We start from the raw sequence: 13056 nt of genomic DNA, 5'->3' as shown, positions 1-13056 counted from the left end.
GCGGCCGGGGCACGGTACCCTGTTCTGCCCGGGCCGCGACCAAGAGGGAGGCGGTGGAGGGGGGGCAGGCACTTCTTCCGCGACCCTCCCGCAGCCGCTCTCTCGCGCCCCTCCGGAACTGGGTCTCAGGCCTCGAGAGGGATCGGGCCTCTGCGGGCGGGGCGCGTAGTTCCGCCAGCCAGGGGGAGCATCTCAACTGCCGGCCCCCGTCAGGCGTGCGGGCCAGGCAGCCGTGGAAGGTGCCCATTTCTCCCAGATTCCTCGCGCGCACAGCCACGGGCGCAGAGGCGGCCAAACCGGCCAGCCCTGGGTTCCGAAGCCGCCCCTGGCTCTCCATTCCCTCGCGGGCTCGCCCAGGGCCCCCGGTGGCGGCCAGCTCCCACCGGTCGCTCCTGCCCTGCCCTGCCCTGCCCTCCCCGGGCCGCCGCGCCCGCGCGGCACCGCCTCCTTCTCTAAATACGGCCAGGCCCGCCCTCCGCACCAGGGGGTAGGGTGCTGGGCGACCGGCGCAGTCGAGGCCGCATGCGGAGGCGGACGCCGCGCACAGCCAGTGCCGACAGCAGCGCGGTCAGCGGGGAAGCCGGACCCAGCCTCAGGTAAGCGGCCCCGGCCCGCGCGCCTGCGCCGGAGGCGGCGGGTCGGGCGTTGAGCTGTGCAGCCAGGCTGGTCGCGAGGAGCCGCGGCAGCGCGGAGGCGCTGGGTATCCAAGCCCAACCTGCGCCCCTGCGAGCCCCTCGGGCTGTTGGTTGCTCTCGGGCTCCTTAAAAGCCGCAAACCTATTTCACGCAGAAGACATTTGCCCCTGGTTTCGTTCCTCAAACCCACCAGAGCTTTGGACGTGGAGAGGTGCTGTGAATTTTGCAAATGTCTTTTGGAAAACCAATAGGAGTGTTGGGGAGGGGAGTTTGACTTTGGGGAGGTTAAGTGTAGGGTGGTGTTTGGAAAAGGTTTCATTGCGAGTGAGTGTGGGTGTCTTTGTATCCGTTTGTGAGTGCATCTGTCGGGGAAGGAGAGAGACTGAGACTACTGCCACACTATTTTGGATCAGAGCACCTCAGCCAGGTGCTCAGTCCACTAGTCCACGGACAAGAAACTACAGATTCAGTTTCGGGCTTCTGTTCACTGGTGTTTGGGAATTTGCCTTAAGACAGTTGAAGCCTTGTGACTTGCTGCAAAGTTGACTATACTGGGAATAAATGAATTCCTGATAGGACTTTGCAGCCGAGAATCACCCTTCTCTTCCTTGTCTCTGAAACCGCGGAATAGATTGCATGATTCAGGAAAAAATTAAAAACAAACAAACAAACAAAACCAGTATATGTAGATTTCAGGACTCTCCATCGTTTCATTCCACTGGGAGTTTTGGAATGTACTCCCTGTAGGATAAGTGAGGACTACTGTATAATCAATATAAAATTCTTATTCACTGCAGGATGTTACTGACTTTATAAAAAATGGGAACATTAAAAAAATTAATTAGTGTAATGCTTTCTTTGTCTCAGCTTAACTGCATCTGTATATCAAGTTTTCCCAAGTTTGAAATGAAAGCTTTTTTCCCTCCTCTATTTCCTTTTTTTTCCCAACTTCCTTCTGATTCTATCATACTTTTTCCTGGAAAAGTTTTTCCTGGTGTAAGATTACCTGCTTGCTTTCTTTACCTAAACTGACCTTCCTTCAATGTGATTTTGGTTTGTCAAGATCATCTTGGGCTTAGGGCCTCAGTCTTGAGTTCCTTCATGTGACCATCGGTGTGAGCAGCACAAAATATTTTAAAAGTTTTCTTTCCTTGGGCAGGTGAAAATAGTCTTCACGATTTTGGATTGTCTTTGCAAATTCAGGACCTGACTTACGGGGTCCTGGTAAAATATCCCATTCATTGGAGTAAAATAAGATAACGAGATAATTAAGTCAGCTGTGTGTAAGCTAGACAACTCTTTAACAACTACTTGGTATATTTGGTATATTATACCCTTGAAGTATAGGGCTTGGGTGATTTTGTGGAAGGTGATTTCTCACTTGATTCCACTTATGCTATTCTTTCATAGTCAAGTTCCCCCCCCCCACCCATTTTGTGCTTTATAACTAGCAATTTTATTGGCTGCTTGTTTTTTAAATGAGTCTCAACCTCTTTGTGGAAGTAGGTGACACCCATGGAGGAGGGTGAGTGAGAGGCCACACCTGCCTTTGGGTACCTGTCCGCCCTGAAAATGGAGCTCCCCTTGACCTGCTGTGCCACACTTTCCAAGGTCATCCCAGACCCAAGCAACTGGGTCACCAGTCTGTGCTTGTTGAGAACCCAAGAACCATTTTTTTTTTTGGCAGGGTCTCGCTCTGTTGCCCAGGCTGGAGTGTAGTAGCGTGATCTTGGCTCACTGCAACCTCCAGCTCCCGGGCTCAATGTATCCTCCCACCTCAGCCTCCCAGGTAGCTGGGACCACAGGCACTATGCCTGACTAAATTTTGCATTTTTAGCAGAGATGGGGTTTTGCTCTGTCACCTTGGCTGGTCTTGAACTCCTGAGCTCAAGCAATCTGCCTGCCTCTGCCTCCCAAAGTGCTGGGATTACAGGTGCAAGCCACCGCGCCTGGCCTCAAGAACCACATTTTGACAGAATCAACTTAAAAGTCCACCAAACCCACTGTGTTCCTGAACAGCCTTCTTATTCTATTGAAACTGCTGAAATTGGGTCTTTTGTAGATGTAGCCTTAGAATAAAACATGAAATGGAAAGCTGCCGTAGTCTAAAACAGGAAATGGAAAGTTAGTTACTGAACTAACTGACTTGAAAGTGCTGAGAGCAGCTGTGATGAAAAGTGGGGCATTTGCAATCAGAAAGAATCCCTGTGGTTCTTCCCTCATTCACCAGTGTGTTTTTCCCCAGGGAAATGATTTTGTAAGACTCAGAAAACGAAACGCCACACCCAGTTACTTTTGTTCTTTCATTTTTTAAAAAAGATACCCTTAGATGTGTAGTAATTGAATTTCCTCTGTTTTGAATATCTCATAAAATTACATATTTAGGAGTTTCTGAATACTAGTTTTTCTGACTCATAAACCAAGTCATTGTTCTACAGCTTATCAGTTGCATAAAGTTCTACCCCCAAGGCCTCATCCTGGTGTGATTTCAGAAATGGACAGCAAAAAACCAGGGTGGTTCCGGAACACCTGTGCCCACGTTAATTTGGTGTTTGGTTGTGTTTGCAGAGCTGCTGAAATCTTGGAGGGAAGAAAACATCCCACCCTGCCTCCAGGAAGGGGCTCTCCTGGACATGTCTCCTGCAGCTGCTGCTGAGCCAGATGGGGACCAGCAGGACAGACACGTCAGCAAGCTCATCTTCTGCTTCTTTGTCTTTGGCGCTGTCTTGTTGTGTGTGGGAGTCCTGCTCTCCATCTTTGGGTTCCAGGCATGCCAATATAAGCCCCTCCCAGACTGCCCCATGGTGCTCAAGGTGGCGGGGCCTGCGTGTGCCGTGGTTGGGCTTGGGGCTGTGATCCTGGCCCGCTCCCGGGCGCAACTTCAGTTCCGTGCAGGGCTGCAGAGAGGTCAGCAGATGGACCCCAACCGAGCCTTCATCTGTGGAGAGAGCCGCCAGTTTGCCCAGTGCCTTATCTTTGGGTTTCTCTTCTTGACAAGCGGCATGCTCATCAGCGTCCTGGGCATTTGGGTCCCTGGGTGTGGCTCCGACTGGGCACAGGAACCGCTAAACGAGACAGACACTGGCGACTCAAAGCCTCGGATGTGTGGGTTCCTTTCTCTGCAAATCATGGGGCCCTTGATTGTGCTTGTGGGATTGTGTTTCTTCGTGATTGCCCACATTAAGAAAAGAAATACGCTGAATGCTGGCCAGGATGCCTCTGAGAGAGAAGAGGGACAGATCCAGAGTATGGAGGCTGTCCAGGTCACTGTAGGTGGGTTGCTGTCATTTGCGTTCTTCCTTCTATCACAGTGGCTTTGCAGCAGGGTTTCACCAGCTGCTCTTGGTTCTCGTCTGGATTCTCTTTCTCACTTCTTCCATCTCTCACACATGTGTGTGCGTACACGCGCACACCCCCATCATGTGTACATACACAATGCTGCTGCTGTGGGAAGCTCTGTAGGAACCTTGTATACATCATTTTCCCCCAGCAACTCTTTCCTGCTTTGCAAAGCATTGGGATATTAAATTGACCTTGACTGAGGTCACAGAGCAAATTAAGAGGAAAGTGAGAAGAACCGTGAGGACAGCCTTGGAGCCTTCTGCCACCTTAGGGACTCACTAAGTGACCCTGTTACCCCTGTTATTCTCACACCAAAACCACATAGCATTTTAGTTGTGGGACACTTGGGTTCTCCTCCCAGGCTGTCACTAGCTGGCTGTCCTTGTAAGTCCTTGACCTCTCCTGCCTTGGTTTATATCTCTGTAAAACGAGCAGTGCCTCTCTAAGATTCCTGCAGCACTAACATTCTAGGATTCTGGATGTGTCCGAGTCCAGCAGTCTTCAGCCTCTGCACTGTCTCTGTGTTGTCCCTTTTTTGTGACATCATCCATGGCTGCAGGGCTGAGGCAGAGCTTGGAAGCAGCAGGATGAACCAAGATGGACTATGACAGCACCTGTCATTTCTTTCTCCCATGGAATGCCTACAAGTTCCTTTTGGGTCCCCGGGTTCTACAGAAGAGATGGAGTGCCATTTCCCGGAGCCTGCCCCCTCAGAACAATGGCAGTAGCATTGGCCTCAGCTTCACACAACCAAGGAAAAACCCCATTGCTGCTCACTGGCAGATCACTTTTTTTCAGTCTCCTACTTTTGAAGAGTGAAGCTGTGAAACCAATGACATTTAAAAGGCTAGGAAAAGAGGTCTGCAGAACAGAAAGCATGGAGGGGACAGAGAGGGAGTGTGACGAGTGAGATGCCTGTCCTGTTTGGGGCTGTCTACTGGAAGCGGTGGAATTCACTGACCGCAGCCTGGAGGGGAGGAACTGGGTTGCTGGACTTGCATGGCACCAGCCTTGGAGAGGAGGGGCAGATGGATCTGTAGCCACTCCTTGTGTAGAGCCAGGGTGGATGCTCCCAGCTTACTTATTAATATATTTATGCATTAATATAGTTATGGTGACAACACAAATGTTAGTTATATATTCACAATAGCTAACACTTATATAGGGTCTGTTTTTGTGCCAAACACCCATTTAAGTGCTTTATCATGTGCTCTGAAAGGTCCCCCTGTGTGAAATTCATTCACACCTACAGCAACCCAAGGAGGCAGATACTGTTAGTACCTCCATGTTACACAGGAAGAAAATGAGGTATGTAGATATCAAGTGACTTGCCTAAGGTCACACCCTAGCAAGTGGTAGAGCAAGGTTCCAACCCAAGTGTGTGGGCACACCCACAGAACAGCCCTTGCATGGCACCCTGCCCAGGGCACGTGAGTGTGATTCCATTCTTGGAAGTTATTCCATGAAAAAGGGGCTCCCTTTAATTTGACGGATATTCTCAGTGCTTCTGAGGAACACCGTGGGGTACAAGTAAATATGTTCATCCGACACTGCTATGCTTCCATTTAGTTGGGAACGGTTCAAGGGGAGTTTTTGGGCCCAGCCTTCCACCTGGTGGCTAGAATCAGAGTGGAGGCAGGGTACAGAGCTGCGGTGCTGCTCCTGGTGTCCTTGTCCTGAAGTTGGCACCGCATGGTTTAAAATCTTTTCAACTTAACCCTTTAAACCCCCATCAAACGTATGAAAATCTTGCATCCTAACTCCTCTCCTTTGATATTGTGGGATAGGGTTTACATTTGTTGAATCCGAGAAGCATGCTCTCTCTCCTTGTTGTGGGTACACTCAGTGCTATCCTGGATACACAGCAGGTGTATGAGACAGCTCTCCCTGGAGGGGTGTGGCTGCTGTCCGCTCACAGAGGACATCAAGTTCTGAAAGATGCATGAACGGGAACTCGCAGAGGAGAGGCCTCTTTCCAGGGAGAGCAGGTTGCAGGGTGTGGGCAGGCGGAGCTGCTGGGAAAAAGGGCTGGAGAGCCTTATGGAGCATTTCCTTGTGTGTGTTTGAGAGGTGACTGGCCTGCCCTCAAGGCTTACTTCACAGGTTCTTTATTCTACAGTGTGTAATGGAAGTGAACACAACCCTGATTCCTCTTAACCTACCAAGACCTTCTTAAAAAGTAAATGAGAATCCCAGGACAACTATTATGCTTTCTCACCTTTAGATTAGCGAAACGTATTTTAAACTCTCATTTGCCTTCTCCTTGCAGAAGGAAGGGGAGAGAGAATTAACGCATTTTCTGAAGGGCTAAATTCCCTCTGGGAAATGATTGAGGCTGCTGTGGCTCATGAAGGGTAGAGAGTGGAGCCAGTGGCCAATTGCCTCTGTGGTGTTTCTTCATCATGCAAATCAGTGCCCTTGGCTGGTGTTGAGCTGAGAGAGTTGGCTCTGTGCTCCTCACTGTGTTCACTGCCAGATGCAAATCGGCCCATCTAGTCCTTCCTTCTACCTGTCCTGTGATGCAGGTACCACCCAGCCTGCAGCTGTGGCAGCTGAGGTCAAGGAGGTCACCTAGCTTGTTCAGGTTGGAACCCCCATCATTTCAAAGAATCCTATGCCACCCTAAGCAAGTGTCAGACGTGCTAGGAGTGCGAACCACTCTCCTGCCTACAGGGAGTAAAGCCACATCTTCTTCCTTTTTTCTGAACTGTTATTGCTATTGCCAGCTTCTCAGAGGCTTTCGCCAGGCCCCCAGCAGTGGTGCTGCCACAGCTGTACACTGTTCTGGGCCAGTGGTGTGGTGCATTTTATATTGGAATCGGAATACAAAACTTGCATCTAGTCCCTAGTTTCTCCTTAAAACATGAGGATGTATTCTGGAGTGAACAGTAGCCACAGAAATGTAAAAACCAAACTTGTTTGGGTTCAACCTTCATCTGTATAGCTGGGTGAAATTTTGGTAAATAACAGTTAGGGACTATAGTATGGCTTATTGTCATTTGCTCAGGGGCTGAAACTACATTTGAGCAACAAGGCACTTTAGCTAACAGCTAACTTGTGAATTAAGTTGTAGGCTGGAAACGAGAAAAGCTTTATCAGCAGTAAACACCCCAGAAATTCACAGAGAGGCTTGGGCTTAGACTTGCTACGAAATATAGACCCACTTTCATACCATAATGGTCAGCACTCTGGATTCTGAAATGTAGGCCTACTTTTAAAAACTTTGTGGTAAAACACACACACACATATATATATATATATATATCATAAACAATTTAAACTGCTTTTTGTTTTGTTTTTTGTTTTGAGACGGAATCTCACTCTGTTGCCCAGGCTGGAGTACAGTGATGTGATCCTGGCTCACCACAACCTCTGCCTCCCGGGTTCAAGCAGCCTCCCGAGTAGCTGGGATTACAGGCGCCTGCCACCACGCCTCCGCCTCCCAGAGTGCTGGGATTACAGGCGTGGGCCACCATGCCTGGCTTTTTTTTCCTTTCTTTAAAGACAGGGTCTTGCTCTGTCACCCAGGCTGGAGTGCAGTGGTACAAACATGGTTCACTGCAGCCTAGAACTCCTGGGCTCAAGCAGTCCTCCTAGCTCAGCCTTCCCAGTAGCTGGGACTACAGGTGTTTACTCCCACATCTGTCTATTTTTTTCTTTTAATTTTTTTGAGATGAGATATCGCTGTGTTGGCCAGGCTGGTCTCCAACTCCTGGGCTCAAACGATCCTTCCTCCTCAGCTTCCCAAAGTGCTGGGATTATAGGTGTGAGCCACTGCACATTTTTAAATGGTTTAGTGGTGTTGAATACAGTCACAATGTTGTTCAACCATCACCATCATCAATTTCCGGAACTCTTCCATTATCCCAAACAGAAACTCTGTACTCATCAAACAGCAATTCCCACTCCCCCACTCCCCAACCCCTCCTAGCTCCCGGTAACCTAGTCTACTTTTCTATCTTTATACATTTAATGGGCTCACTGTTAAATTCTGGAGTTATCAGCAGGTGTATTGACCTTTTATATAGATGGGCCAAATATATACTTAATTTTGCTTTTGCTAATTTGCTTCCATTTATTACCCACCTGTCTTCACCTAAATATTGTGTTTCCTTAGGTGACTCGGTAATAATATTTCCACCCCCTCCACCACCTTACTTTCCTGAATCTTCAGCTTCTGCGGTCACTGAGAGTCCTGGGACTAACAGTCTGCCTCCGAATGAAAGCCCCCCTTCATATTACAGTATTTTCAACTATGGGTAAGAATTTCAATTTGAACTTTGAGAGAGGCCTGAATTCAGGCCACACTAGTATTAAGGCTGTGGTTCACCAGGAGGCATTCGAGTATTTTTTTTGCTGATGTTATGTCAGAATTCGTGTCTTGATATTAACAGTACCTTTCAGGAAACTTTGGGCAGCACATAAGTTAAAAGTGATAAAGTGATCATGCTGGGTGAATATGAAGCCTACTCCAGGCATCTTTATGTGCTCCTAACAAGGGTGATACTTAGAATGTTTAACAACCCTTGCCGGGTGCGGTGGTTTACACCAGTAATCCCAGCACTTTGGGAGGCCGAGGTGAGTGGATCACTTGAGCTTAGGAGTTTGAGACCAGCCTGGCCAACATGCAAAACCCCAACTCTACTAAAAATAGAAGAATGAGCTGGGGATGGTGGCGGGCATCTGTAATCTTAGCTACTCGGGAGGCTGAGGCATGAGGATTGATTGAACGCAAGAGGCAGAGGTTGCAGTGAGCCTGTTACCGCTGGAGGGTGTCCAGGTTGTTGGTGTTTTGAACAAAGAACTGGACAAAATGCAAAAACAAAGCAAGGAAAGAATGAAGCAACAAAAGCAAAAATCTATTGGAAATGGAAGTACACTCCACAGGGTGGGAGCAAGCCTGAACAGCTGCTCAAGGGCCCAGTTCCAGAATCTTCTTGGATCCAAATCCCCCCTAGAGGTTTCCCATTGGCAACTTGGTGTTCACCTCATGTAAATGAAGTAGTGGCCCACAATCAGTCTGATTGGTTGAAGAAAGCAGCCAATCAGAGGCTGAAGTGAGGTTACAAAGTTGCACTCCTATGCAAACTTTCAATTTCCCATCTGCCCAAAGGTGGGTGTTTGCAAAGGGAGTAGTCTTTGGTCCTTTCGTTACTTACAGGTGGAAAGTTAGGGTTTTCCTTTCAATTTAGTTCTAGGAAGTAAGCGTGAAACAGCTGTACGTTCCCTACCTCCAGACCCTATTCTTGTGCCCCGAGCTGAGATTGCGCCACTGCATTCCAGCCTGGGCAACAGAGTGAGACTCTGTCTCAGAAAAAAAAAAAAAAAAGAATGTTTGACGACCCACCAATCAGACTGAGCGCCAGGACTGGGCCAGGAGGCCCCTGCTGTGCTAGGCTTCACGCTTTCGATCATGGAGAGGTGTGAGGGTTCCAGGGGATCCCCAACAGTTACAGAAGGGCTTTAGTACTCTGATGGCTGTGCTTGGGTGACTGGCTAAAATCAGCCTAAGCCCTGACCCAACAAAGCTAGACTTCTCCTTTAATATTCACTCTTTCCCTGGGCCACAGAGAACATCAGGTCAACACCCACCCCACACAGAAGGCTGTGAGGCAGGCTTTATTGGGACGGGCCAGAGGTGCCAGGAGCCTGGGGTAGGGGGTCCAGATGGAGCATGACATTGAGGAGGAGGCGGAGATGATGAGTTCCAGGATGAGTGACAGGGAAGCTCAGAGGTCCTCAACTGAGAGGACGTGGGTGATGAACTTGGTTTTGGTGGTGGGCGGCTGATGGTGGAGGCACAGTGAGATGAGGGCCTTGGAGGCAGATTGGGAGGAGCTGGGTTTTGGGAGAGAGAGGAGGTGGTGGAGACGGACTTGCAGAGGTTGTTGGAGAACCAGGAGGGCAAAGAGTCAGGGACCTAGTGGGAAACCCCCAGGAGTGGATTGTGCAGATCCCAGAAATGGTGTGCTCAGCGAGCAGGGCTGGAGAAGGCTCTGGTGGTACCTTTCAGAATGGGAAACTAGGGTGTAGGAAGGAAGAATTGCTTCAAATTGTCACCGGGTGAAGCAGGTAAGACAATGAGATATGTGCATTTTTGCACGCAGTGAGCAGCAGGGACAGAGAGACTGGTGCTCACTGCTGGGGACAGCACCACCTTACCTTGTCGTTCGTGTTTAAGGAACTCCCTCTCCACCCTGCCCTGACGGAGCAGGCAGTAGGCCCTGGAGCAGAGGCCAGGGTGCTTTTCCTCTGGGGCCTGGAGGGAATGAAGTTGTGTAGAGATTCTTTTTCCACAGAAGTAGGGGCACAGGTTATCTGATGGGAGAGGGAAAGAGGTGGCTGACAAGGACAGAATTGGTTTTAGAGCTTCATATGGGGTCGTGATGGGGGGATCCAGGGAAGTGCATGTGGGAGTGGCCCTGCATGGAGGAAGGGCAAGCTAGGGCTGGGCCTCTATAGAATTCTCATCGTGAATGTTTGTGTTTTTTTTTCTTCTAATGATAAACTTCCCCAAACCCTAAAATCAATGTCTAGTAACTTAAACTACTACTGCTGCTACTATGATTTCTGTGTGCCAGGGTCTGGCTTTTCTTGCATTAGTTTATGTAATTCTCATATCCACTCTAGGAGAAAGGAATGTTATCATCCTCATTTCACAGATAAGGAAACTGAGGTTTAGCAATGTTAATTCACTTGCCCAAGATCACATAACTGGGAAGCAGCAGAATAGATTCCAGTGCAGGTCGACTTTTGTTACAGCCCACTCCATTAGCCAGTATGCCTTCCTGCCGTCCTTCAGGTTTGTGGCTTGATGTTTTAATTTTCCATATGCATAAGTTTGTCTACCTTATGTTAGCTGTCCCAGAAGACAGAATAGCAGAGAACAGTGTGTGTGTGTGTGTGTGTGTGTGTGTGTGTGTGTGTGTGTGTGTGTGTGTGCCTATGTTCTCCTTGGATGGTATCTGCAAATTTGTATTAAATGTCTTTTCAATGACAAGGGAAATGACAGCAGGAGTGAGACTGTCTTAATGTTACACACAGCTCTAGGAAAAGGAAGTGGTAAGAAATCAAAACAAATCTATGAAAAGCAGAGTGTGGGAGAAATTACTGCTCAGGTTCTTGCAAATACTCTTAAGTGCATGTAATGAAACATTTGAAAAGAACCTAGTACTAAAGGGGTGTCACTGTTTTCAGTCCCTCCCCTTCATGTTCTCTCTCCTTCTCTTTAGCAGGACCCCAGCTTCAGAGGGTGTAGCCTCTGAGAGAGACTGTGAATCTATATATTCCATTTCCAGGATGAATTCATCTTCCGAGGTCTCACATACTCCTCATCTTCCATCTGAATTGCCTCCTAGATATGAGGAAAAAGAAAATGCTGCAGCTACATTCCTGCCTCTATCTTCTGAGCCTTCCCCACTGTAAACTATGGACTGCAGCTCAGTTTTATATGTAATGGATCACGATTTTATTAAATTTGTTTTTTTAATAAAAAATACAATAGCATTGGCTATATTCTGACTTTCCTGCTACAGCATCAACAAGGGTAACCAACCTTCCAGGTTAGATTCCAGCCATTAGTGCTTCAGACCATGGAAAGGGGCAAAGTGCCCAGGGTCCAGGAACTGAACGTGCCCTCTTTGGATAGCATCTATTCATTTGTACTCAATGTCTTTTCAATGAAAAGGGAATGACAACAGGAGTGAGACTGTCTTAATTTATTCATTTGCACATTATACACTTGGACCTACAACCCTGGGAGGGAGGTGAGATTATTTTTTTGGTGGATAAAGAAACAAAGGTTCAGAGAGTCTAATTAACTTCTTCAAGGTCACATAGCTTCTACATGATGGGCTTGGTTTTGAACCCAGCCAGCTGGTTTCTGAAAGGCTGGCTCACTACCCTGTGCTGTCAGAGGCCTACCAGCAGCAGTGGTTAATGTTTACCTTCGTCTGTTCTCTCTCCAGGGTTAGCTGCTTCTGAAACAGAGAAACAAGATTACTCCCTTCATTTCTTTGTTATTTCTTCTCTTCTTCCCTTTTCGCTTTCTCTCCCCTCCTCTTTTCTCCTCTTCTTACTCCCTTTTCTTTCCTTTTGAAAGAAGATGATTAGGGAGGCTTTATGCTGGGGCAGTCACAAGCATGTTGATATCCTGGAGTCTTTTTATAGTGAAATTTCTTGACAGGAAATTTCTTGGGACACTTTGGCAACTAGATTCTCCTCAAGAGGCTCAGGAAGGATTTGCCTTTCTGTATGATGACATACCAGAACAAAACTGTCTGAACCATTGCTTTTTTATTCTTATAAGGATACTGCTAGCCAAAGCCTATTGTATAAGTTGGGTGTGTTAATATATATTTAATGCCAGATCTAAACCTTAAGAAATAATGACTAATAGTCTTTCTTTCTTTCTTTTGTTTTGTTTTCTTTTCTTTTTTTGAGATGGAGTCTTGCTCTGTTGCCCAGGCTGGAGTGCAGTGGCGCGATCTTGGCTCACTGCAAGCTTCACCTCCCAGGTTCAAGCAGTTCCCCTGCCTCAGCCTCCCGAGTAGCTGGGACTACAGGTGCCCACCACCACGCCCGGCTAATTTTTTGTATTTTTAGTAGAGACAGGGTTTCACCGTGTTAGCCAGGATGGTCTCGATCTCCTGACCTCGTGATCCGCCTGCCTCAGCCTCCCAAAGTGCTGAGATTACAGGCATAAGCCACTGTGCCCGGCTGACTAATAGTATTTCTAACTGGAAGAAACTGATTTTTAGAATATGAAATCTGTAGTAACAGCTTTTTTGGTAACAAAATTTAGTGTAGCAAAAACGTGAATTTTTTACTGTCTTTTACACAAGCCATAATCTCACCCCAAATTGGTTTATTCCTGCATTTAAGTGCCTGAAAGCAGAACAAAGGGGCATGCATGCTCCAACAGTTTGCCTGAAGTAATGACTGATTTCATGTGAATCGCCACTGAGCTAAGTCAGGGTGGCAGTTGGTACCAGCAGTACTAATCTGTTTTTAAACTGGACATTTATTGGCTTGAACTGCTCTTAAAATTCTGCTATTTTTCCTCCTGAGAGGTTAATTA

The 13056-nt window shown here is 47.8% G+C and overlaps 1 protein-coding gene across 2 annotated transcripts; it reads left to right on the top strand.

The window, feature by feature from the left end:
* The first annotated feature begins 204 nt into the window (after nucleotides 1-204).
* TMEM171 (transmembrane protein 171) lies at nucleotides 205-11488 on the top strand. Of its 2 annotated transcripts, none has more exons than XM_011959275.1 (4): nucleotides 205-596; nucleotides 3204-3908; nucleotides 8095-8236; nucleotides 11210-11488. In XM_011959275.1, exons 2-4 carry the CDS (start codon nucleotides 3269-3271, stop codon nucleotides 11400-11402), a joined length of 975 nt encoding a protein of 324 aa, XP_011814665.1. In that variant the 5' UTR covers nucleotides 205-596; nucleotides 3204-3268; the 3' UTR covers nucleotides 11403-11488. The 2 variants fall into 2 exon arrangements, with proteins under 2 accessions (XP_011814665.1, XP_011814666.1); XM_011959276.1 differs by having other exon boundaries at nucleotides 11213-11483.
* The last annotated feature ends 1568 nt before the right edge of the window (nucleotides 11489-13056 follow it).

The sequence above is a fragment of the Colobus angolensis genome, unplaced genomic scaffold, assembly GCF_000951035.1.
Source record: "Colobus angolensis palliatus isolate OR3802 unplaced genomic scaffold, Cang.pa_1.0 Scaffold49, whole genome shotgun sequence".
Taxonomy (NCBI): Eukaryota; Metazoa; Chordata; class Mammalia; order Primates; family Cercopithecidae; genus Colobus; species Colobus angolensis.
This window is presented reverse-complemented; position numbering and strand designations above follow the sequence as displayed.